The sequence below is a fragment of the Pyxicephalus adspersus genome, chromosome 6 (genome assembly GCF_032062135.1).
Source record: "Pyxicephalus adspersus chromosome 6, UCB_Pads_2.0, whole genome shotgun sequence".
NCBI classification, from domain to species: Eukaryota; Metazoa; Chordata; class Amphibia; order Anura; family Pyxicephalidae; genus Pyxicephalus; species Pyxicephalus adspersus.
This window is the reverse complement of record NC_092863.1, coordinates 94,610,542-94,634,669: the sequence shown is the minus strand read 5'-3', so window position 1 is coordinate 94,634,669 and position 24,128 is coordinate 94,610,542. Positions and strand designations below refer to the sequence as shown.

The 24,128-nt window shown below is 38.9% G+C and overlaps 1 protein-coding gene across 2 annotated transcripts in view; it reads left to right on the top strand.

Annotated features, from left to right (window-relative positions):
• OXCT1 (3-oxoacid CoA-transferase 1) overlaps positions 1-24,128 on the top strand; it is a 71,412-nt gene that overhangs the window by 16,346 nt on the left and 30,938 nt on the right. For both annotated transcript variants that reach the window (XM_072416644.1, XM_072416645.1), the window contains 8 exons: positions 948-1,054; positions 5,085-5,145; positions 11,955-12,062; positions 14,675-14,789; positions 16,557-16,651; positions 17,252-17,300; positions 19,099-19,171; positions 20,712-20,787. In XM_072416644.1, the coding sequence (XP_072272745.1) occupies positions 948-1,054; positions 5,085-5,145; positions 11,955-12,062; positions 14,675-14,789; positions 16,557-16,651; positions 17,252-17,300; positions 19,099-19,171; positions 20,712-20,787 (684 nt within the window). The remainder of the gene's footprint in view (positions 1-947; positions 1,055-5,084; positions 5,146-11,954; positions 12,063-14,674; positions 14,790-16,556; positions 16,652-17,251; positions 17,301-19,098; positions 19,172-20,711; positions 20,788-24,128) is intronic.

Sequence of the window (24,128 nt, the reverse complement as noted above, 5' to 3'; positions counted from 1 at the left end):
ATTAGCCTATTGGAATGCATGGGGATTTCAAACATGGTCTTTCAAAGTCTCCGGTTAAACGCTGCGGAAAACGTCCATGTAGACTAAACCTAACTTTGGAAACAAAAATCTGGTTAGAAGAGAAGCAATATTGCTCCAGACCTCTATTCCCTTTGGAACATGTTTGATCAATAATGATTTCCAAATATCTGTGCAAACCTTCAGTACAAGCCGGATCATCCTCTTGCAAAGTTTTGTACTTTTGACATGCGCTGCATTTATTCTGCCACTAGATGGCGGTATAGGCACACACATGTCTCTGCAGATATCAGTTGGATATTTTGTAATTGTTTTAAAACTTAATGGCAACAGATGCCTTGCTGATCCATATTGCTGTCATTGTGCAAATGCCCCCAGAGCACTTATGGAGGTAAAGCTGTTGCAGTCTGCATGACCTGTGCCAATGTTTCTGTGCAATCCAGCAAGTGGCAGCTTTGTTTCTCCTTCATTTAGTTTCCTTCCCTACTGCACAAAATAATCCTAAATTATCTATTGACAAACATCCGCACATACATTGTTAGAACTGCTCGATATAGTAAAGATTCATGTATTATTTAAAAGATATTGGAATAATGCAATTGGTTGAAATCCAGTTGGGAAGGGACTTTTCAACTGCCTGGTGCTCTTGAGCAGTCATTGTCTCCTATTAAAAAATATATACAATATATAAAAATATATACAATGTGTTCCCCTAGTGAGTTCCCAGCACCAAATCTATTAAGTTTGTTGTCTTTGTTTCTAAAACAAAAATGCAAATGGTACCTTTTAAAAAAGCAACTTGATTGCCATTGTTGTAGATTACATTGTGGCAAGGGTTTCCATTTGTGAATGTCACTAGGCACCTTTCTCTAGAATGAATAGTTGAAACTTTTTAAAGTAGTTTTATTTTAATGATAACCTTCTTGTAGGTCAAGGAGTTTAATGGACGTCACTTTGTTATGGAGACCGCAATCACAGGAGATTTTGCACTAATAAAGGCTTGGAAGGCAGATCGTGCCGGTAATATTATATTCAGGTAAGGTTCATTTTTAAAGTGGTTTACCTGGCGTAAATTAATTTCAGTGAGAATGGTTCCTAGATTATAAACTCTTCAGGGCAGGGTCCTCTCCTCCTCCTGTGTCAGTCTGTATTCATCTGTCATTTGCAACCCCTATTTAATGTACAGCGCTGCGTAATATGTTGGTGCTATATAAACCCTGTTTAATAATAATAATGCGTGTACTTCATTATTATCTGTTTATCCAGAGTCTCCTGCTCCATGATTAGTTACAGCATTACTGACATACTTCCTCTGCTTTCCTAGCTGCTATTCTTGTGGAGGGGACCGCACGCATATCCACCGTTTGTATTATGTAATGACCAGTTCTTTAGTGTCCCTGTGTCATTTCTGCATCTTCGTTGTGTTGTTATTTGGGCGGTGACAATAAGGGAGAAGAATGGACCAATATTTATTATTATTATTATTATTATTATTATTATTATTAATATTATTTATTATTAATAAACAGGATTTATATAGCGCCAACATATTACGCAGCGCTGTACGTTAAATCATGTTCACTCCTAGAGCTTTCACCGCACTTTGAATCACCACAGCCAGGGAAAATGATGTTGGCTCGAATGACTGTAACAATCGGTTATAGAACATCAAATATCAGTTTCCTATTGAATGCTGTGTAACTAATTTATAAGCAATTTAATGTACAGCGCTGCATATTATGTTGGCGCTATATAAAACCCCTTATATATTAAACCCTGTTTAATAATATTATTTGGGCTTTATATTGATAAAAGAAGAATAATGTGAAATTACAAGCTTAAGAGTTAAGTTTTACATTTATTTATGAAAAATAGAAAAGTATATTAGTTTCTCTGGAAAGTGTGCCTTAATATACAGACATGATGTTTGTTATACTAAATTGGCTAAACCATGCACCGGCAAGAGCAGGGAGCCATGAGATGGGGACAACCATATAGGAGGAAATGTAGTTGCATACTGAGACAAGAAAACCGTCCAAGATGGCTTACATCTAAAGAAAAGGAGCTGGGAAGATAGATTGTCAGCTCTGTGTACAAGGCACCAAAAGTCTGGCACCATTCTGTCTGCCTGCGTCCTGCAGAGCTTTGCTTCAAACCACATGGCTGGGAACCTTTGTAGGGGTAATACTGTATATCATTGAGGACATAAGAAGGGGGTTCTGATGGATAACGTGATGTAATGGAAGAAAGGCAGGTGGGTGCACTTGCCAGAAATTTGCACATAGATCTGTGGATGGGAAAACCCTCACACTCCTTAGTATACATTTTCCAGGTAATAAGCCAGGAAGCCAACAATTGCAGCCATAATGCTTCTCTTGTATTAGGTTCTTTTTTTCATAGGTCTTGTTTTAAAAACATATAGCGTCCAAATGAATTGTATTTTTAACCTTTGTATTATAGTGTGCGTGGTGTTTTTTTTTTTTTTTTTTTTTTTTTTTTTTCTTCTTATAGCACTTGGCTTAACAAAGTTAAATCTTCCTTTGAGTGTCCCCTGATTTTATGTCCTTATGGTGTTGAAACCAGAACCCTTTACACCCTGTTGCCCTTTCTATACAGATCCATTTCGTGACTGTCAGAAGTAGTATTATTTCGGCCTTTTTTCCCCCGACTGTCTCCTAGAGGTTCGGCTCACTGTAGATAATGTAGTTACCAGGGAAACACGGCCTGGCTTACCCTCTTGACAGATGCCGCTGGCACAAGTTGCTCCTCTCGGGTTCCCTGCACACTCCTTGCATTGATTTGTTAATTTTCTATTTGGACATTTGAGTTGTCAGTGGCCGACTTCAGAGAAAAGTCTGCATTTACCAAGTGGCTTTAGCAGAAAATAATTTTTGAAAGAGCTCTTTAAGTTTAGACCTCCTATAGACCGGTGTTCTAGTACGTCTAGGTAGATGTTCCTGCAATGTGACGGATCTGCCATGCTTTGTACCTTGTGCTGTGGAATATTGTATTTCGGACACTTTATCAATGGTGGACAGGATCGTTGAAGAGCTTCTGTGCAATACCAATGTTGGGGAGCCCCATGAAACTACTGGTCCAGTAAAATTCTTTTCTCACTGTATTAATTTTCCATTATGTAGAAGTAAGCCATGTCTAGGTCTCCATGATTGGAGCAATTGTCCCGGCACTCATCTGAAAAGCACAATTATTATAAATGGAGTAGTATGGCTTCACTGCAGCTGTACCGCCATTCTTCTGGTGTTCAATAAAAAACATTTCCAGCATATCTGTCTGCTTTACAGATGTGCTTTCCATTTCACTTACTTTGAAGATCTAAAAGTTATTCTAAGAAATGGGGGTGGGGGTTATTGGAGGAGGACCCCTTGATGATCATTTGGTGGGTGATTTACATTTCTGAAATGTGGATGACTTGGTGCCCAATCTTGGCCATGTGTAGAAGAAAAATGGTCACTACTGCCAGTGCCTTGTGTAGAATCATTGCAACCTTCTAAAATGTGACCCCTGTCCCTTCTGTAATAAAACATCTTACCTGCCTGATTGTGCCAGGATAATGCAAAAAAGTCGAACTGTGCATGCACCAGATATAGTTACCAGAAAAACCCAGCAATCCTGGCTTCCCTTGTATGTGCCGGAGATGAATTAACGGTTATGTCACATTGGCATGGCCAGTCAAGATGATCACTCGGTAGAAGAAAGGAAGATGTCCGCACCCTGCAAGAAAACGTGGATGGATAGGGGAGTCCAAAACACTTTCCTATAAAGTCAAGCACATTGGCGTGTCTTTTGCTTGTCCTCACTTCTTCATAGAACAGCACAGCATTGTATGGGCAGCATTTGTTCTCCTGTCACTAGGAACACCCATGAAAAATTTGTTTCGAGCAACAAAAATCTGATGTCTGTATAGGCTTTTGTAGAGAACACCCTAAAGATAATTCAGTATATAAACTGTAAAATGCAAGCACAGAGTTTGGTATTCATGGCAAAGTCCTGTGCAGAGCAGATACCATGCTCCATTATATACAATCGTATAGAGATTTTCACAAAATAATGTATTGAACCAAATGAATTTATACCAATTGGTTCGTATGTGGGAAAAAATCAAGACCGAATTGAGTTTGGTTGTTGGTGAAGCTCAATACCTTGTGTTTGTTTGTCTTCCAGCTGTAGTGAGTGGGTGTTTATGTTGTCTAGTGTTTCGGCCTGATGGTTTTCCCCTGTAAGAATGAATGATAGTTAAATTATATCGCATGCAGTTGAAGGGACCATTGATCACACCAGACAGCTTGTCATGAGTCTTCATCGGTGTCGCTTGATGTGTCCTGAAAGACTCTTCACAAACCTTTTGTAGAAGGAACCCATCAGGATGGAAATATTGAAACTGCCATTAGTGTGCAAGCTTCAAGGCTGTCATCCTGATCTCGGCTTGGACAACCAGAATAAAGACGGCAGAAAATTCCCTCATTGAGTTATAAAAAAATTGTAAAACATTCTAAAAGTTCCATAAATTTGGTTCAATAAAAATCCCTACATGGTGTAGATTCTTATTCGTACCATGAAATACAGTCATACCTTATCTGTTGGTTGCTCAGTTACATTTGTGAAGCACTGACACGGTGCCCATTCTTGGCCATGTGCAAATGAAAATGAAACAATTATCACTACTGTGATCCCTGCAATCTTCTGGGTTAAGTGACATACAGAACTGGCCTTCAGGCAAAAAACATTCAAGGAGCATGAGGACTGGATTGACTCCTTCTGAAGCAGTCACCCCAGCAAGATCAATTCCACCATGCAAGTTACTTATTTATTTAGTTTTAATGTAGCTGCCTAAAATAAAACCTATAAACTTCTTGATTTTTTCTGTAATTTTGATGACATTTACAGTATTTCCCAATTTCGTTACAGGGTCTCTTTAACACACCTTATATACCGATGGCAATAGAGAATTTTGCATGGATTGTTTGAAAGCATCTAATCAATTTTGTTTTCCAAATGCCAGTTTCTTGTTTAGATTGCATCATCCTTTTTCTATTTTATTTTTACAGAAAAACTGCCAGAAATTTCAACCAGCCGATGTGTAAAGCAGCCCAAGTCACACTGGTGGAGGTAGGTTCTGTTTTTTTTCCTTTGCATTACCTGCCTGTAAGTTCAGTGATGCTTGTATTATAAGCCCAGCACGGCTTTGTTCTGCTCACTGTTTGATGACAGCTGGATCTTTCCGAGAGCTCTGACGGGAAACTTTGCCTGAATTCATTGTCTAATCTCTAATAAATGTTGGTGGATGTTTTTCTTTCTATCAGTAGATGGGAGTGCAGATTTTTTGTCAGCAATAATTGTTGTAAAGGAGACTTTTTCTTCTTTTTTTTATTTTGCAATTATACCCAAGGTGTATTCCAATACTCCACTTTTTTTTTAATTTTGTCTCCATGCAAAGCTTAGTCCTTTTTTTTTTTTTTTTTTTTTTTTTTTGGTAAGTATGGTATATTGCAGAAGGTGACATCCCCTGTACTTTTCAGCAATAAAGACCTGCCTGATCACAACCATAAGTTCAGCTTTAAATCTTTTATCTTACTTGCTTATCTCCTACCTTTGCCATTTTGACTTACAAACCTCAATAAAAAAGATTAAAGTTGCCGGACATGTTTTATTGATTGGGATCCATTCTGTATGTACAGGTCCATGCTATCACTGGGGTTTTTTTTGCATAATGATAACAACATTATTGTTTTATATAATTTTTATTTTATATATAAATAATTGGTTTTTTGTTTCCATAAGAAGAATGTGATTTTGTTTTACTCTTTAATGGTCCATGGATGTTACAAATATTTTGGTCCATGGTACATTCTTTCTGAAGACTTTTGTCTTAAATCCAGTGCTGGAGCATATGATTCCAACACCTGATTATAATTGTACTTCTGTTTTTACCAGCTATCCTCTAGGCAAGTGGTCACCAACCTTTTCGAGCTTGCAGACCACTGAATCTATGGACGAAGTCCTGTGTCACTCAAAGGCCAGAACCCGCCCACTCTCCCATCACAGGTTTTGGCCTGCGATGGGTAAGTGGGCAGATTGTGTCCAGAGACACAACTCGCCCACTGCCCTGAGCCTGCAATCCGTATGGAAGACATGATCGGTGGCTCTGGCCGGTGTCTTCTGACCCTGCTGGAGGGTGCACCGACCAGACCCCCGCTCTAGGCAAATGTTTAAATACAATGGGTGATCTACATAAAGGTATAGCTAAAATGCAATACATACAGTGTAACAGTCTATCTTCCATAGATTTTTATTCTGTCCATTCCTGAGATCTACACATGAATGCCTCACAGCCCTGTTTGGCAAGGTAGGAGACCTGAATTTTCTCATCTGGAGTTAAGTTAGATTCACAGGTCTTGTCCGTTCCCCAGCCTAGGACTAGGTATTTAATGAAAAGGCAGCACGCTGATGATATCTATGTCATGGTCACTCCTTGTCCTTGTCCTTAAAGGTTCTATATGCTCTAAAGGTTTGTTCCTCTCAGCATGTGAGTAGTGGCATTTGTGCTGGATTGTGTATGCTGTGCATATTGGTTCACAGTATTCATTCTGTACATTACCTCTCCTCAAGCTTTTTATCCCTGGAGATCCCCTAAAATGTTTAGGTCTCATGGAACTCCTGCTAAAACCAAATAATTGGCGCTCAATGGGGAAAAAATGAAGAATTGATTGTTGGCCAGTGGAAAAAAATGTCCCCCTTACAGTAGTAGCTAAAATATTAGTCATTCAGCTGGCTCCACCAAGTGATGTTGGGCCCCAAAACAATGCAGGCATATGGGAGGTCAATCGGTCAGTCCAGGGAACCACTTAGTAACCTTTAGAGCAGCTCCGGGGTTCTGTGTCCATACTTGCCCTTGGCATACATGCTCATTGCCATAAAAGAGTAAATCTTGCATGGCAAAATAGCTTGCCTCATTGTCCTCCATCGAGAGCTTTTCCTAATCTCTCTGTTCATGGACATTTCAGTCCACAGACATCTTGCATTAATTTGCATGTATTAGTGGATTTAGGGGAAGAAAACCTTGGCATCATCCTGGCTGTGTAGCTGTCAATAACAAGACATTCCTCTTCAACATTTGTGCAGAATATTTACGTAAATCTGACAAATGTCTAATTGCTATAAAATTCTTCTTGCGTGCTAAATACCTAAATTGTTATCTAAAAACCTTAAACATGAAAAAGAGAAATTTGACAAATGTCTAGTCACGTAACCACCACCATAACCGATAAATAAAATTCTTTCTGCATTCTGGATACCTATACTGTTTGTCCTAAAACATATAAATTGTTTTTGTAGTAATATAAAGCAGAGTGTAAAGGTTGCCACAGCCCCAATAAGATCTAAACATATAACTGACATGGGTACCCTTTGCAGAAGTAATCGTGTAACTTATTTCCTGAAGAAGCGGTTAAACTCACGAAACGTGTTGCAATATTTTTAATTGGGGGGGGGGGGGGAGTGTAAAGATACTGCATCCCTTCTAAACTCCAAAAGGCTTTACATACAGATACTATTTTATTAAGACTTGTCTGAATCAGCTGTCGCCAACCAGTGGCTCTGACCTGCGATGAGAGAGTGGGCGGGTTCTGGCATCATGACATCACTTTGGGTGAAGTTTCTTCCCCTTTGAGTGACACATGCCTCCCCATGCATGCGCGGTCTGGAGTTCGTACGTTTAGTGGTCCATAAGGTTGGCAACCACTGGCCAAAATTGATGCCAGTTTATCCTATGAGGTTCTGGGTTACGTTGATTTTTTTTTTTTACGATGTCAAAAAAAATCCTTAATACAGAAAAATGTTGAGCATACACCAAAAAAGTATTGGCTTTGTGCATGCTTTATCTCATCATAAATATTGTTGGTCATTGAACAGTGTGGAAGGCAATAGCCTTATTCACGAAGCATCAGGAGTCCCTTGTGTTCAGTGAAGCAAAGTTTCTTTATTCATGCATGGAGATTCTCACAATCAGTTAACACGTGCTCAGGGCACACTGAAGGAGAAGTCTGACATTCAGCATAGAAGCTCCCATATTTATACAGAACAAAACATATAGTATTGTATAGTAATGTTACACATCAGCAAACATGATCAATATCCCTTATCAGTACTACGATTGTTGTTGTTTCATTCATCCTTGAGTCCTATTCTTCCTTATCTCGTAACAAGCAGACAAGCTGCAAACTGTTTTCCTTAAGATTAACATGTTTGCCCTCACCCTGTGGTCTTATTTAATAAACAGCAGTTTATGATTAGCCAAGGCCATGATGTTGTTCTCTTTTCAAAGAGGCTCAAGGCCTTTTTCTATAATTGAAGGTGAGCAGATTTTTGATAACTATATAGGAAGAATAAGTAAGAATAAGTATATAGATTTTGCTTTTAACAACAGATTAAGTGTTCCCGAATTCGTTTGGTATGTTAAGCAATTTTATAGTTGTCTTTATAGTCCATTATTTTGTTTTTTCTGGTCTTTTAAATATCCCAAAACTATTATAATGAAAAAAGGTAATCACTTGGTGATAGATGCCTGCTGGTCCCAGCCTTTGACGTTAACCGCATTGTAATAATACACAGATAGCACTTTGTCTACTAAAACTGCGCAGCATCATGGCCACAGTTGCTTAGAAACCGTTCTGGAGTCCACATCCATTTCTTCCATTATCTATGTGTAATGAACCTTATAATGTATTTTATTGTACTGGCTGACAAAATGTGTGGTGTCAGGGCCTTCCTATTGTGAGGGTGGCCAATTTCAGGGTTGATTTTATTAGCCCCCTTTTATTTAATTAAATGTTCTCTGATGTTATGTATGTGTTGTAACTCTAAGGACTGGTACATAATTGCTTGTTCCATTGTGCAGCTGCTGCTTATGCTAAATTTCCAGAACAGACCTCAAATTTGAAAGATTTTCCAAGTGCCAAGGACTGCCAGGACCTGGGGAACATGAGGATTGGCTAAAGCGTTCAATTTGATGAGCCATTTGGCCTAATATTGTGTATGACCATAGTAAGCTGGCTCCTCTCCAAATGATACAGAATGAAAACATATTTTAGACTTGTGTGCTTCCACCATTGAGCAACAGTTTGATATTCTTCTGGTTCAGCATGACAGGGCCCCGTTACACAATGCCAGGTGCATAAGGACACGCTTTGATGAATTAGGTGTGGAGGAACTCGAGTGGCATACACGGAGCCCTGACCTCAACCCATTAAACCCAATGATTTGGAACTTATATTATGAGCCAGGTCTTTTTGGCTGAATGTTCACAAATTTCCCACTAGACACACGCCAAAGTTTTATGCAAAAGGTTATTTTGGCAGCATATGGGGTGCTAACATTATAATACCAATATGTTGGAATAGATTGTCAAACGAGCTCAACTAAGTGTGCTAGTCAAATGTTTCTAAAGGTTTGGTCATTGTATTTTATGGCCCTGGGCTTAAAAGTGTAACGACACTCATCAATACTCTCCTGTCCTCATGCGGCCATGTTCTTCCTTATTCTCTTCCGCATTTTGATCTTCTGCCATCTTGATTGGCCAGGCCAGGATGACTTGCAGGTGCACAGGAGTTCCTTCATTCTCTGCACCCACAGGAGCAGCAGGGATTGCCAAGTACTCCTGGGAACAAATGCCAAGCTGTGTATGCACCTTGAACAGAGGTCTTGCAAGGGACTAACATGCTGGTACTCTCGTACATTTGCATATCTGATAAGTTTGGTCTTCACATTCTGGTTTGAGCTGCTCACTGATTAATTTTTTCATGGTAATTCCTCCAATGTCAGATGTATGTTTTAATTTAGTTGCCATCTGTAAAGTGATTATGGTTGACCTAGAACTTCGGAATGCACCCCTTGTAGCATAGGACTATCTGCCGGAGGTTGAGATATAGAAGAGTGGCCAGCTGTGTTGTCCTCCCATCTTTCACTAATTAACCTCCAGTATTTGGCAAATATTAAAAAGTTAAACATAGTAATTTTAGATATTTAACTCTTTATTTCTGTTTCTGCTTCCACTGCTATCCTTAAGAACAAACTTTCTTCTACATTGTAGACTCTAATTAATGCCTTTTTCTTCCCTGTAAATATATTCTACTCTTAAATCAATATGCCATAGGAGATTTGACTAGAAATGGGGTTAAAGAAATTGTCTAAAACTGCTTTTGTGACAGAAATGGTTTGCTCTGAAAATAGAAGAGAATGAATAACAAAAAATGGTTTGGCATACAGCTCAGTGGTGCCCCCGGGGGTTGAATGAAATGGATTGAGACCTGAAGTAGGCCATAAATTCTGAGCTCCCTCTGAGTCGCTAAAGCATTAAAATAATGGAAAAATATAACTGCAGAACATATTTAATTCCTCCTTCTACAGTTATGTCTGCTTCTCATGGTTTAGGAACAGATTTAGGGCTCTATTTAGAAAGCAGTGAATTGACATTTTCTGAAACATTCTCTAGTGGAGAATCCTCCAGCTCTGTGCTTCACTTGCAGAAATTAATTCCCCATCAATCACTGTCAGGTTCACCACTTTATAAATTACACCATAGAGTTCATTTGCAATTTTTGGGAGCACGGCAACTTTTTGCATTAAGGATTTTATAAAAAGGAAATATTCAATTTTGTATAAAGCCCACCAATTATTTGCTTGATTTTGATGTAATAGGCATACAATTGAACGTGTGTTGTAACAAGTTTTCAAGCGCTCTGAATGCTTTCCATATTGTCTCAAAGAACCCTGCAAGTTCTTGAACTACAGATTAACTGACATTTATGTTGTTTGGAATGGATATGGAATGGTTCTGAGTAATTTATCAGGAGACAACTGAGCAGAGCTGATGGGCCACAAAAATGCTTTGCGGTCAGCCCCAAGAGGAAGTTGGTATCCAAGTATGTTTCTGGCACATAAATAGGTATTTTTCTGTACTTGTGGGATCTCTATATTTTAATCTTGGTTATGGGCAGGCTGAGATTTTGGGAGTCCAGTAACTTAAAGGTACTTCCAGCAATAATGGTCTAGAAGGCATATGTTATTTGCTACTACATTTATTAAAAAGATGACCTGGCTGGGTGCCAATTAACCTAAATGCATGTTTTTGGAATGTGGGAGGAGTACCCAGAGGAAAACATGCAAACTTTTCCGCTGGGAGAACATGCAAACACCATGCAGATAGTCCTGGCCAAGATTCAAACTTGGGACCCAGCACTGCAAAGGCCAAAAGTGCTACCTTTGAGCTACCATGCTGCCTAATGATACGCATTGCAGTTTACTGCTGGCTATTAGGGATTATATGTCAACTTCCAGTCAATGGGAATGCTGCCATTGGCAGGACAGACTTTGGTTTTCCAATGAAATCATCCCTAAGGGGTTTGGTAAACTTCAACAAAACTTTCTCTAGACCTGAGTGTAACAACTTGTTTTTAACCATGCCTCCTGCATCCATCATGCCATAAAGTAAATGATGTCTGGTATTGAGGCTTTTTAAAATCAACTAAACTTATTTAGGTTATACTATAAAGGGTCAAAGGTCCAAATATTGGTTATTTAGGTAAACCCCACACTAACTGTAAAAAATATTTCAAAGACCAGGACCTTCCTTGGTAACTAGTCTGAGAACAGCAACCTCAATTGCATCTCATATGATGTTTCAGGAAAGCTTTGCAGTTGTATCTTCCAGCTGCCCACAAAGCAATGCCTTCTTGTGTCTTTTCTGTAACAAATGTTGGATAGAGCTCATGTAAATTTTTTTCCTGCCTAAAAGAACCAAGATTGATAGATTGTAGATTATTTTGGTTTTTATAAATTCACTGTTAGTGCACATTTGTATCTACACTAATGTAAAAAAAAGAAAACCTTATGCTTTTTATTTATTTATTTTTTTATATCAGGTGGAGGAAATCGTTGAAACAGGAACCTTTCAACCAGAAGACATCCACATTCCTAGTATTTATGTTGATCGAATTCTTAAAGGCGAGAGCTATCAGAAGAAAATAGAGGTATCATTTTCACTTGTCTGTCTGTGTTAGAATAGATCTAAAAGAAATTAATTTAACGTATGATTAGCAGTTCATATGGCATCTTTCTACAGTCATAATTTTTTTTTTTCTTCACTGGCATTAGTATACAGCCAAGAAGTAAAAAAAAAAAAAAAAAAAAAAAATCTAGTGGTCTTTTAGTACTCGTGTAGCATTTGTGCTGAATGGACGAACAAACCAGCCTTGGCATATAAAGTTCTTCCGCCCTCTCCTGAGCACGTTCCTAAACTCGGCTGTGTATAGTGAACAATATTTACATGATGACGTTTCTGTTCATTCAGTACTGCTGTGGAGCTAAAGTTTAGGATGTTCATGGCCTGAGGCATCTTTTTGCAACATCAATCCAAATCCACAACATTACACTTTGCTGATAAAATCCAATGCTGGTCTATATAACATAATCCTGTTAAACAGACACCTGTCTCCTAGTCAGCAGATAGACGCGTCTCTGCTTACATGAGGATGTTGTAAGCACAAGCCAGTTGACGTACCTCCAAATTATTAAGTTTTCATAGTACGGTATAATAAAACATGTGAAATGACTGTGTACTTCATTTCTTTAGAGAATACCTATTCCTCTTCCACCATGTGTGTCCCTCATTGAACCAAGGAAGAACACAAATCGTTGATGTTAACCCTTTTTGGGCATTTATAGGATGAGTTGAACATCAAATGTTCTTGTCCAACGTCAGAACCTGACCCAACAAAACATTTGTTTGGCTGAATGAGCTAATTCTTAAAAAGAAGCCATCCAGCTGAATAGTGGAAGCTATTAAAGAGAAGGGCATTCTACACTATTGCTAATGGTTTCAAATGGCATGTTCAGCAAGCTTGCATAGGCCAAGTGCCAAACTTCTGCCCATATGATGCATGTTAACATATTGACCCACACATGCTTTAAAATGATAAATGATTCTTCTCTTTTATTCGATTTCGCAAAAAATGAAGACAGACAATATCATAGGGCTAGAATATATGGAAGAACCTGGAATGGTTTTGGTCCATGATTGAAGTTGTAATGAAAGTCAAGGGGAGAGGGCGCAGTGGGATGCCGCTCCATTTTCTACCCTTTCCATAGTGCTGTATGTACAATGCTTATTTATGCAACATGCAGTCTTGTTCACAAAGATTGTGAAAGCTCCTTTCGAACAACAAATATTGCACATGTGTATGCAGCCTTAGGTTGAGGTTCAAGGGGGTTTCACCAAGGCAACAGATCATTAGATATCTTGATTGTTCATCAAGGCTCCTCTGGAACCTGTAATGATCTTTTCAATAAATTGCCCTATTTGTGAACCCAGCACACTCATTTCACACTCATTCCACATAAACCACATTGACCCTACCTCCTGCTATGCAATGCCACAGGATTGAGAGGGACTTTAAAGATATCACCTTGTCTAGACATATTACCAGAAGTAGAGAAGCTTGAAAACTTCCTTTGGTCCCGCCATGCCAGCCCTCTTCACCGAAAGAATTTTATATGCAAAGTTTCACCTTCCTATGAAACTGTTGTATACTTGTCTTTCTCTTTAGTACTTCAATATTTGTTTTATATTGAACCTTCAGCTGTAAAACAGTGACATGAAGAGAAGTAAATCACAAGCCACCATCAGTCATCAGAAAAAAATGCTCTTCATTATTCTTTGTTAGGAAGTCTCCTATTCCTGGTTGCGTTATTGAACAGCTCAGACTATTGTATAGATGCTCACTCCATCTCTCATTATTTTTCTGCTGCCGCAGAGTGTCTATCATTTGCCTTGTGATCTTTCTGTTCCCTGAGTTTTATTTTCCTATCATTCTCGGGTAACCTCAAACATAAAGTACATGTCCAGTCCTCCTGATGAAAGCCCAGCTTGGCATGTCTTCTAGTTTAGCAGCAACTGTCATCTGCCTGTAGTTCTGCACCAACTGGAATAAGAACTCGTAAAATACCTTTTCCTGTGTTTTATTATTACACTGAATTTATATAGCATCAGCATTCTATGCAGCAGTGCACAAAGTCCATAGATATGTTGCTAACTGTCCCTCAAAGGAGCTCACAATCTAATGTCTGTACCATAGTCATATGTCTTTAATACAGTCTAAAGACAGTTTGGCGGTAAAGCTAACTAAACTAACTGCATGCTTTTGGAATGTGGAAGGAAACCAGAGTACATGCAGGACACCTGAAAACTCCATGCAGATAATGTCTTGGCCGAGATTTGAACCTGGGACCCAGCACTTCAAAGGCGATCGCACTAACCTTTGAGCCACCGTGCAGTTTAGCTCCCTAAATGCTCATGGCAGTTTGGAGGCTGCATTTTATCTGCTTGCCTGCATTTTAAAATGCAACTAGAAATGTGTATTATATGTGTACATTTAACATTACAGCCGGCCAGCTGTATGTGCATGACAACTCAATGGTCACCAGCACAATCGAGTAGAAGGAATCTCCCTAACAAAATTCCCGTCAAAACCTAGCCAGGCTTATAATCTTTTTTTACACTCTACAGAAAAAAATTGCCTGTGGATTATACATTTTGCATCCAATGGAACATGTAGGTGATGGTCTTTGTGGTTTGTTTTTACAGAGGCGAACAGTAAGGAAATCTGAAAACTCAACCCCTAAACCCAAGAAGGACTCTGATATTGTAAGAGAAAAAATTATCCGGCGTGCTGCTCTGGAGTTCCAGGATGGAATGTATGGTATCCTTTGTCCAGAAAAGCTCAGTATACTAAAAAACTACCAGTTAAAGCTTTGACCTATTTTTTTAACCACAATCCCTTTTATAATATGTATTTATTTTTATACTTAAGGTAAAATTGGCCTAATTTTATAGTGGAATTGGAGTAGAATCCAAGTGACGTATGGAATTGTGTGCCTTGTTGTATGAAATAATCAATGTCAATTCACAGGCTTTTTTTTTTTTTTTTTTTTTTTTTTTTGTTTTTTTGTCTTTTAAAAGCCTATTGTTACAGCTGATTATGTGGAATACCTACCAATACAGGTATATAGCAGGGTTCTGGGAAAAGCCCAGAAAATGAAACAACCTGTCTGGTCCTCCAATTTTTAAAGTCAAGGGTTGATTAATTGTGTTGTAGCAGCCACAAGGCTGAAAATTATATTCCAGCAAATATGCTTAGTCTACTAATACAAACCTCCCCATTACAGTATTTGGGTATTGTAGCATGAAAATCTGCTGTTGAAGGACAGGGTGATGTTGGTGGATACATAAACGGCCACAAAGGCTGGTAAAAATTCTAAGTACCATGAATCTATCTAGCAAATTGACTTCTTTCAGAGCTCGTTATAGTGTTACATGTTAAGCTAAGTTGCGGGACATTGCGAACGGTAAGAAAGTATTACCGTAGAGGCAGCGCTAGTACTGTACTCTTGATGAAACCGCACAGTCCCCCATCGCGCTTTTATCAGTTGCCCATTTAATATGTATGTGAAGGTTCTCATTTATCCAGGTCATCCTATATCTATTGGTAGTTGACTCACATTCAACTATACCTGTTCCTATAATGCTGAAGACGTTTCACAGCTCTCCAACTTATTTCAATGGTTCTACCAACATAAAACCCCAGGATTTACATTCACATGAAAGGCCTTAACCCAATCACTATGGAATTGGAAATTGTAGACTTGTACAAGACCTAGAGGGGTGAAATTTGTTGAATCATCCTGTTCTATTAACCTGATCCCATTCGTAGTGTTAAGCTGCGTACACACTTCCAATTTTTATCGTTCAAAATGAACGACGAACGATCGATTGGGCAAAAATCGTTCGTAAAAAAAGTAACCAACGACGCCGACGAACGAGGAAAGTCGTTGGAAATGAACGACCGGACCGGCAGATCGGATTGGACGACGATTGTTGACCATCGTTCGTGTGTACGATCGTTCATTGATCGTCCATGGTCTGAGCATGCGTGATGAACGAACATTCGTTCACTTCCTGTCGTGCACGTCACTTCCTGTATCGCTCAAACGATCGCATCTATTGTGTGTACAATATCTACGAACGATCGTGTCGTTATCTGTATGTACAGGATCGGTGCTATACGATCGTTCGCAGATATCGTGCAGGATCGTTCGTTTACCAACGATAATAATTGGAAATGTGTACGTAGCTTAAGGAAGTCTGCAAAGATGTTAAACTTTCAAATGACATTGCTGAAAGTATGCATTGTTGTGATAGGAAGACCTTTTGCAGAGAGATTTATTTTTAATTTCCTGTAGATGACCTCGTTGTTGTTCTGGAAAGAATGTCTCCTTTTCTTTCAGATGTAGGAACACTACTGAAACTGAAGTTTGGATAACTGTGAAACCTCTTCATCATTACAAGGACAAGTACGGTTTAATAAGACTAACCACTTCAATGTTTGAAATTTAAAAATTACTATTTTTTTTTTTTTTTCCGTACTGAGATTTTACTATGTGTTCATCCTTGACTGACTTAAATATAGCAAACCTTGGAATTGGTATTCCAATGTTGGCCAGCAACTTTATCAAGAAAGACATCACAGTTCACCTTCAGAGTGAAAATGGTGTGCTTGGCCTGGTAAGTCTGCTTTCTTATGAAGGCTTTAAAAACTATATAGCTGCCAAAACATTTTTAGGCAGCTATATAGAACATAGAACATTTGTGTGGTTTCACTTTTAAGCTAAACTTTAGTATTGTTTTTAACTTTTAACATGGATCTGGTGTACAGATCACTATTTTTAATCCAGTAATGTATTCTTTAAAGCATTGATATACGGCCTCACAGATCTCTATAGCTGCAGGTACTGTGACACAATCAATCCTCCATGTTCCTAGTAGAAACACTGATCATCATCTCAACAACTCACAACTGTTTCTGCAACCTTTAGGTATTCTAATCTCACAGAGTAGGAGTTCTAGGAGAACTTGAGCTATTAAATCACTTTTGGCAGAGGGAGCATGTGATATGTTCAGAGGACATAGACTTTGCTCCACAATGCCGGCAGTTTCTGAGGTCAGTGAGGACTTTCTATAAAGGTAAACAATAAATTGGGATATACATTTGAACATAGAACATTTCTGTGTTATTGGACATAATAAAACATGGCATGTAATTCTGTGCTTCTTCCCCTGTTGTTGAGCAGAGTAGTGACACCTCCAATATTGTGATTTCTCTAGGGCCCCTATCCAACAGAAGAGGAGGTAGATCCTGATCTCATTAATGCAGGTAATAATCCTCATATTGTATATACATAGCAGTTCAGATGGTGTGAGGTTCCTGAGACCTGCATTGGGTTGAATACCCTTAGGTGCAAATTTTGTGCTGAGCAAGCATGTTGCCAACTGACTGTAATGTAAAGGGGGGCTAATGGAAGATGTCGATTTACTGTGATCATTAGACTGGGTGAGTGTCCAATCGGTATGTGACCTAGGAAAGATCCTATACCAAGGTCTTGCTTATCAGTGAAGAGCCATGCTAAACTGTAAAAGCAGCAGTGAGAAGTTATCGGAGCAATCAAAGGACTGAGCGGTCTGCATGCTAAAGGCTCATATAGATGTGTGATAGACATAAGAAGATGGTAGCTGAAAATGCTCTTTCATGGATGTTTCCAATGACCCTTGAATGAACACGTGTCGTACATACTGTGCTGTTCTGCACAGGGGGGAAGGATAGGCAAGTGGCTTTCCACATGTCAGATTTGCTCCCAAGATGAATGGTCCTGTAGATAGCAAGATCTCCTGAGGACAACACATGTACCAGCATGTCCTAAAGATATTACAATGGAAGCCCAACAAACACCTGCATGCCCAGCCATTATCACCATTATGCCATGTTCTGCTAGGGGTAACAGACACCTATGAAGGATGTGATATGGTATAACAATTGCGTAGCCTTATGGACAAGGATAGCCATATTCAATTGGTGTTATGGCCACATTATTTTTCTACCAAGCATATTGCAGACTCTGACTCTGTATTTACAAATAAATGAAAAAAAATTGCTAGTTTCCAGAATGTTCTGTCTTCCGGCAGCCCTGCTGAGGAAAGCCCTATAGAGTAAATGGACCCCTTTAGATCAGGTAGTCTATAGATTTCCTGGAATTTTTTAATAAGAAGTTTGTTTGGATAAATCCACCATTACCAAGCATATGATTGGGTACCATTTCATTTTATGCATTATCATTCTGGTTGCTTTAAAATCACAAGCAGCAAGCACCACATTCAAGAATGCACATGCCATCACGTGGCTTCTTGATGTCCTACAAGATCAAAGCATTTGGGTTTTAGACAGAGGAATTATTTGGTGGGGTAAATGCTATGATCTTGTAGGTCTTCAAGAAGTCACGTGATGGCATGTGCATTCTTGAATTTAGAGCTTGCAGCTTTATGATTTTTTTTTTTTTTCAAACTTGCCTACCCATCTTTTGTCTTTTGAAACTGTCACTACTTCCCATCACTACATATCTCCCATCCTATTGTGTGTTACTTCCGCTAACTACTCGATTGTAAGCTCCTAAGGGCAGGGTTCTCTCCTCCTGTGTCACTGTCTGTATTTGTCATTTGAAACCCCCATTTAATGTACAACGCTGTGTAATATGTTGGCGCCATATAAATCCTGTTTATTAATAATATTTGGTAATTTCATCATAGCCTGCATTTGTGTAATTGCCCATAAATATACAGTAATTCTCAGGAGAGCAGCACTAGCCTTTCTTAAGCCATAGCAGCCAGTTTCCATGGATCTGCTCTCTCCTTTGTCACTGCTGTTCATAATATATTAATTTGCAATGTTGGGTTTATTAGGTGCCTGGACATATACTAAAGGCAAAAAAGCAATAGTTATAACAGATGGTTCTTGCTTCATGCACATTGGAAGTGTGAGATGCAACAGACCTTAGATAAGTATGGGGAACATGCCAAGAACCTTCTACATGTCTTTGAAGGTTCCTGGCACTTCTAGCTTGGTTGCACAGGTTAGAGTTGATTTCTCCTTTTTGTAATAAACATCTATTTTGTGTTCTTAGGTAAAGAAACTGTTACAATCCTTCCAGGAGCCTCTTTCTTCTCCAGCGACGACTCATTTGCCATGATCAGAGGGTAAGAACTCCGTAATGTGCATGCCATTCTTCTCTACTTCCCTATAAACTATGATTGTTGAACATGTATGACAAATAACAGCAGGTCTTTATTTTTTCTGTGTCCCCCTACATAATTGCTTCATGACTTGTTGATACTACCATCAATAGGTCAGGCTATCCATCAGAAGTGATGACCCCCTATAACATTGATTTGTCAGCTCTTAATCATTTGGCTTTAACCACCAAACACGAAAAATTTGTTGTGCCTTTTTCAAAAAGTTGGCTTTAAAAGATAACTTCACTTTAAAAACTTTTTACAAACTACAGTTACCCTGCTCCCTAACACAGATTTATTCACCACTCTCTTCTGTGGTTTCATGTTTGCCAAGGCAGTGGTAGCTACTCTGTTTATGATTCCTGGCATCTGCACTGTAAAGCCCTATAGAGAGGTCATTTGGGTAATCCATCTATTCGCTTTATGGAATTCCTTGGGGCTTTACTCAAAAGGTGCTGCTGGATTTAGGCAAAGAGAAGGAGCCCCTATCAGGATCTTGGGGAATGGTGCTTCCTATTTATTCATGTGTACATATATAATGCTGACATCTGCAGTTCTTTACAGAATTTATAGTAAAACATTACCATACCATAGTCATGTCATTATACATAGTCTAACGGTAGTTTAGTACAAACCCATTACCCTATCAATATGGTTTTTGAGATTTGGGAATGCACATGATTTCCTGGCCAAGATTCAAACTTGGAATCCTTCAGTGAGCTCCGAGGGGTCTACAATGTACTTAGTTTACTTTTTAGTTTTAGTACTCCATTCAAAAGCCATCAGCCTTGCTACAAGTAGTTGGTTGGCTCTACAAATCTTAAGTTGCATTGATGAGTAGAGGTCAATCTAGAGAAGTGGGAGTCTCTAGCCGTACTTTCATTCAGCCTTCCCTTAATATTTTGATGCTGAACCTCAATGAATCAAAAAACTGAAATTGGATAAATTGGGCCAGGAACAGTCAGACTGGGGAAGAAATTGTTGGATATTGCCTAATGTACCCCAGACAAGAAATGAGACTGGCTCTGTCTGATCTGGTACAGTTTCTAATGTATACTTTGAGTAAGCAATTTCAGGGGATGAGCTTATATACCTGCAAAACTGAAGGGAAGGCCAGAACACTGCCTAAAGGTGAGGATCCACGTTTAGGACTCGCCAATAGGACAGCCACAAATCATTTAATTGTTTTTAAATTTTTCAAATTAGGAATGTTTTTGGTTTCCTTCAGGCATATCAAATTTAGCCCCCATATTTCTGCACTACTAGTGGCACATTTCATTTTTCAAGTTTGCTAAATAAGTTTATGTACTCTTTTAAAAATGCAGAAGACATTTCCCCACTTAAGACCATAGACCAATTCTGTGTGCTGTCATCATAAATTGTATGTAGAAAGCTACCTTGTGTTGACATGTGAAAGGCTTTCTGTCCACAGTTTGAAAATACTTGGTGGTTTGGTTCCTGGCATTGATAATTTTTTTAATCCACAATTTTGTGTTTTGCATAGGGGTCATGTGGATTTGACAATGCTGGGAGCAATGCAGGTGTCAAAATATGGAGATCTGGCCAACTGGATGATTCCTGTAAGTAATATGATGTATTGCACATAAATATACTTATATACAGGTTGTAATTTTAATCCCTGGCTTTTCCGTGAGAATGTAATCCTGAATTCGTATATAACGAGGTATGCCTTATTCTGGAACGCTGGTTGGTAAACCTTGCCTAAATGAACCACTTGCTGTTTCTGCTACAGCATATTCAGGGCACCTGAGACTTCATTAAGTCTCAGCAACATGATTGTTAGAATTCAATGGATGCAATGCACAAGATCACGTGTGCTCCCAACAGGGCACTTTTACTGATTGATTGATGCATCTGCAAAAGCCAATAAATGTGTAAAAGGACTCGCTGAGAAAAAAATAATGAATGACCATGTTGCAGCAGCAACAACATTTTCATGTAAATTATATGAATAAATACTGCAAATGATGTCTTTATATCCTACAATTCTATTTTCTTTTAAATGTATTCACACCCCCTTAAAACCCCTTTTTTTTTTTTTACCAATAAGTTTTAAAGATCTACCTCCTCAACTTCATGCCTTGCCAATTGTTTTTCTTGTAGTTAGGATTATTTTTCTTCTTGTGTTGGAATTCAGTTTTCTTTCGTGGATGTTTCCAATGACAGTTGAGTGATAGAGTACATACTGTGCTCCAGTTACTTAAGCTATGTACATGTAACAGCATGTCCTAAAGATATGAGAGCCCAACAAACACCAGCATGCCCAGCCATTATCACCTTGAGGACCCAACGAGCACCAGTCATGTCTTATTCTGATAGGGGTAACACAGACACATGAAGGATGTGGTATGTCACAATCATTGTTGAGCTTCCCAGGGCCTCACAGACAAGGCAAACCATATTTAATTGGTGTTATTCCCACAAATTGGCTACATACATTATTGTACCACCAAGTATACTGCAGACTCTGCCTCCTGTGTGTACAAAAAAGAATTGCCAGTGTCCAGATTTTTTGTCCCCCTTTAGATCAGGGTGTCAGATTTAGATTTCTTGAAATGTATAAAAGATAAGTTTGTTTGGATAAATTGGCCATTACCAGGCATATACTTGGGTACTAATTAATTTTATTCATTGTCATGCTGGTTGCCTGTAATCTGTAATCACAAGAATCGAACTCCAAATTCAAGAATTCACATGACTTCTTGAAGTCCTACAAGGCCCAAATACTGGGTGTTGTATGCAAATTTTTAAGTCTTGGGGATCATAGATCATAGCATTTGGGTTTTATACTGCAGAATTATTTGGTAGGATATATCTGGTAATTTCATCATTGGCTGCATTTGTTGAATTGATCACAAAATACATTAGTTCTCAGCAGGAGAGCAGCATTAGCCTTCTTTAAGCCATAGCAGCCAGTTTTTGTGGATCTGTGTGCTTTAAAAAAACGAGAATGTTTGTTTAGTTTCCAGGTGCTATATACCTTTTTATTGATTTTGGGTGGGTCTGAGTTTGGTTCAGATCAGTTTGCCATGGCTGACATTGAGATATCGCATCATGTAAGGGATAGTGAAGCGTTTGTTATTCGTGCATCCAACACTAAAACAGATTAGTATCTGACCTTTGGAAAAAGTGTTGATTAAACCTTGTAGACCACTGCAGGAGTCCTAAGGGTCATACAAGAGGAGCCTAATTGTTTAGGGACCTAAAATTCAGTGTTAGACCATAACCATGTTAATGGCCAGATTGCGTTATAGCTGATGGTCAGCATCGAATGGGGTTGCAGGTGGCTTAGGTTTAGCTAGCAGTGAGTTTAATGATTGCAGAAGAACATACATTACAAAAAAAATGTTTTTTTTTTCCAAATAAGAGTCCAGTAGAGACCCAGTAGATATTTTCCATTTAAAATAGTTTACCAACCCAACTCCTAATACATATTACTGTATTAAGTGCCCAAGTAGCTCCACATACCCAGCCCTATGCACTCGCCACCAAAAATCCCCACCTGGGAGAAAAAAAACAGGGACAAGGGGAGGATGTTGGCTGTTCCAAAAGATGCTGAAAATAAGGCCATATGGCTGCTAAAAGATGGTAAACTCTTTAGCTCCCAGAAGATGGAGTTGTGTTCTCGGGCAATGTGTCTGGTATATGAGAATGAGAAGCACTAAGCTTAGCTGGCAGTAAAAAGATTTCAGTATAGCAGAAGGACCTAGGCTTATCTAGTGAAAAGGTCTTATGGTAGCAGAAGGATTTGGGCTAAGCTAGAAGTGGAGAAGAAGCCTGCAGAAAAAGGATATAGGATAAGCTAAGGGGTAAGGGATTTATTGTAGCAGAAGGGTTTAGGCCTATCTAGAATTGAAGAGTTGTATGGTAGCAGAAACACATGGGCATAGTTAGCAGTGAAAAGGCCTAATTGCAGAAGGAGGGTATAGGATAAACTAGGAGAGAAGGGGATTTATGATAGTAGAATTGTTTAGGCTTATCTAGAAATGAAGAGGTTTATGGTAGCAGAAACACATGGGCCTAGTTAGCCCTGAAGAAGGAAAAGCCTGCAGAAGGTTATAGGATAAGCTAGTAGTATAGCTAGTAGTAAAAGGGCTTCGTGATTGGACAGATACACAGGCTTAGCTAGAAGGTGAATTGAGAATATATGACCTTAAACCTGTTGAAATGAAGGAATCATTGTGGTGTTCACTTACCAGAGTTCTTTTCAGAACTTAAGAAGTCAGAACAGGCCTGAGGAGAGGGGGGTGCGGGACCTATGAAGCTCAAGGGGGGCCCTTGAAGCCCAACACACCCCATAACATTTAATTCATTTAATTTTTTATTGTATTTTTTTTAAATTTTGCAAGTTTATTTAGCTTTAACATGAAAAAGGCATGTGGGTCACAAGGTACTTGACAGTGGTCAAAAGTTTACGACGTAAGAGAAAGTCAAGAAGGATGCCCTGTGAGAGAAGTCATGTGGCTTACAAGGGGTTCCGGGCGCAGGGAGTAAAAAGTCTACAATCGGCCAACAAATATGGCACACGGTCACCGAGTTCTGAGAAGCCACAAATTGGGCAAAGCGGACTAAATATTCAGTATTGAGTCTGCTCTAGATTAATTTTGATTATGTAATTCAGAGTTTCACCGGGAAAGCACATTTGTTCGGCAGACAATAATTATAAACATCTTTTACTATTATAAATATATTACTTTATACATCAATGTATCAATGCTGCCCTAGATAAATTCCTCCGTTTACCTTGCCCTTGAATTACCTGAGCTTTGTGAGCAGTGATATGCAGACAACATTAGTCTAAGGCAGTTATTGTATAATTTTCTGGTTAATCATCAGGACTCGAATGAGGTTTGTTGAACCGTTCTTTGTTCCATTTAACTTCTGCAAATCTGAATGCTCA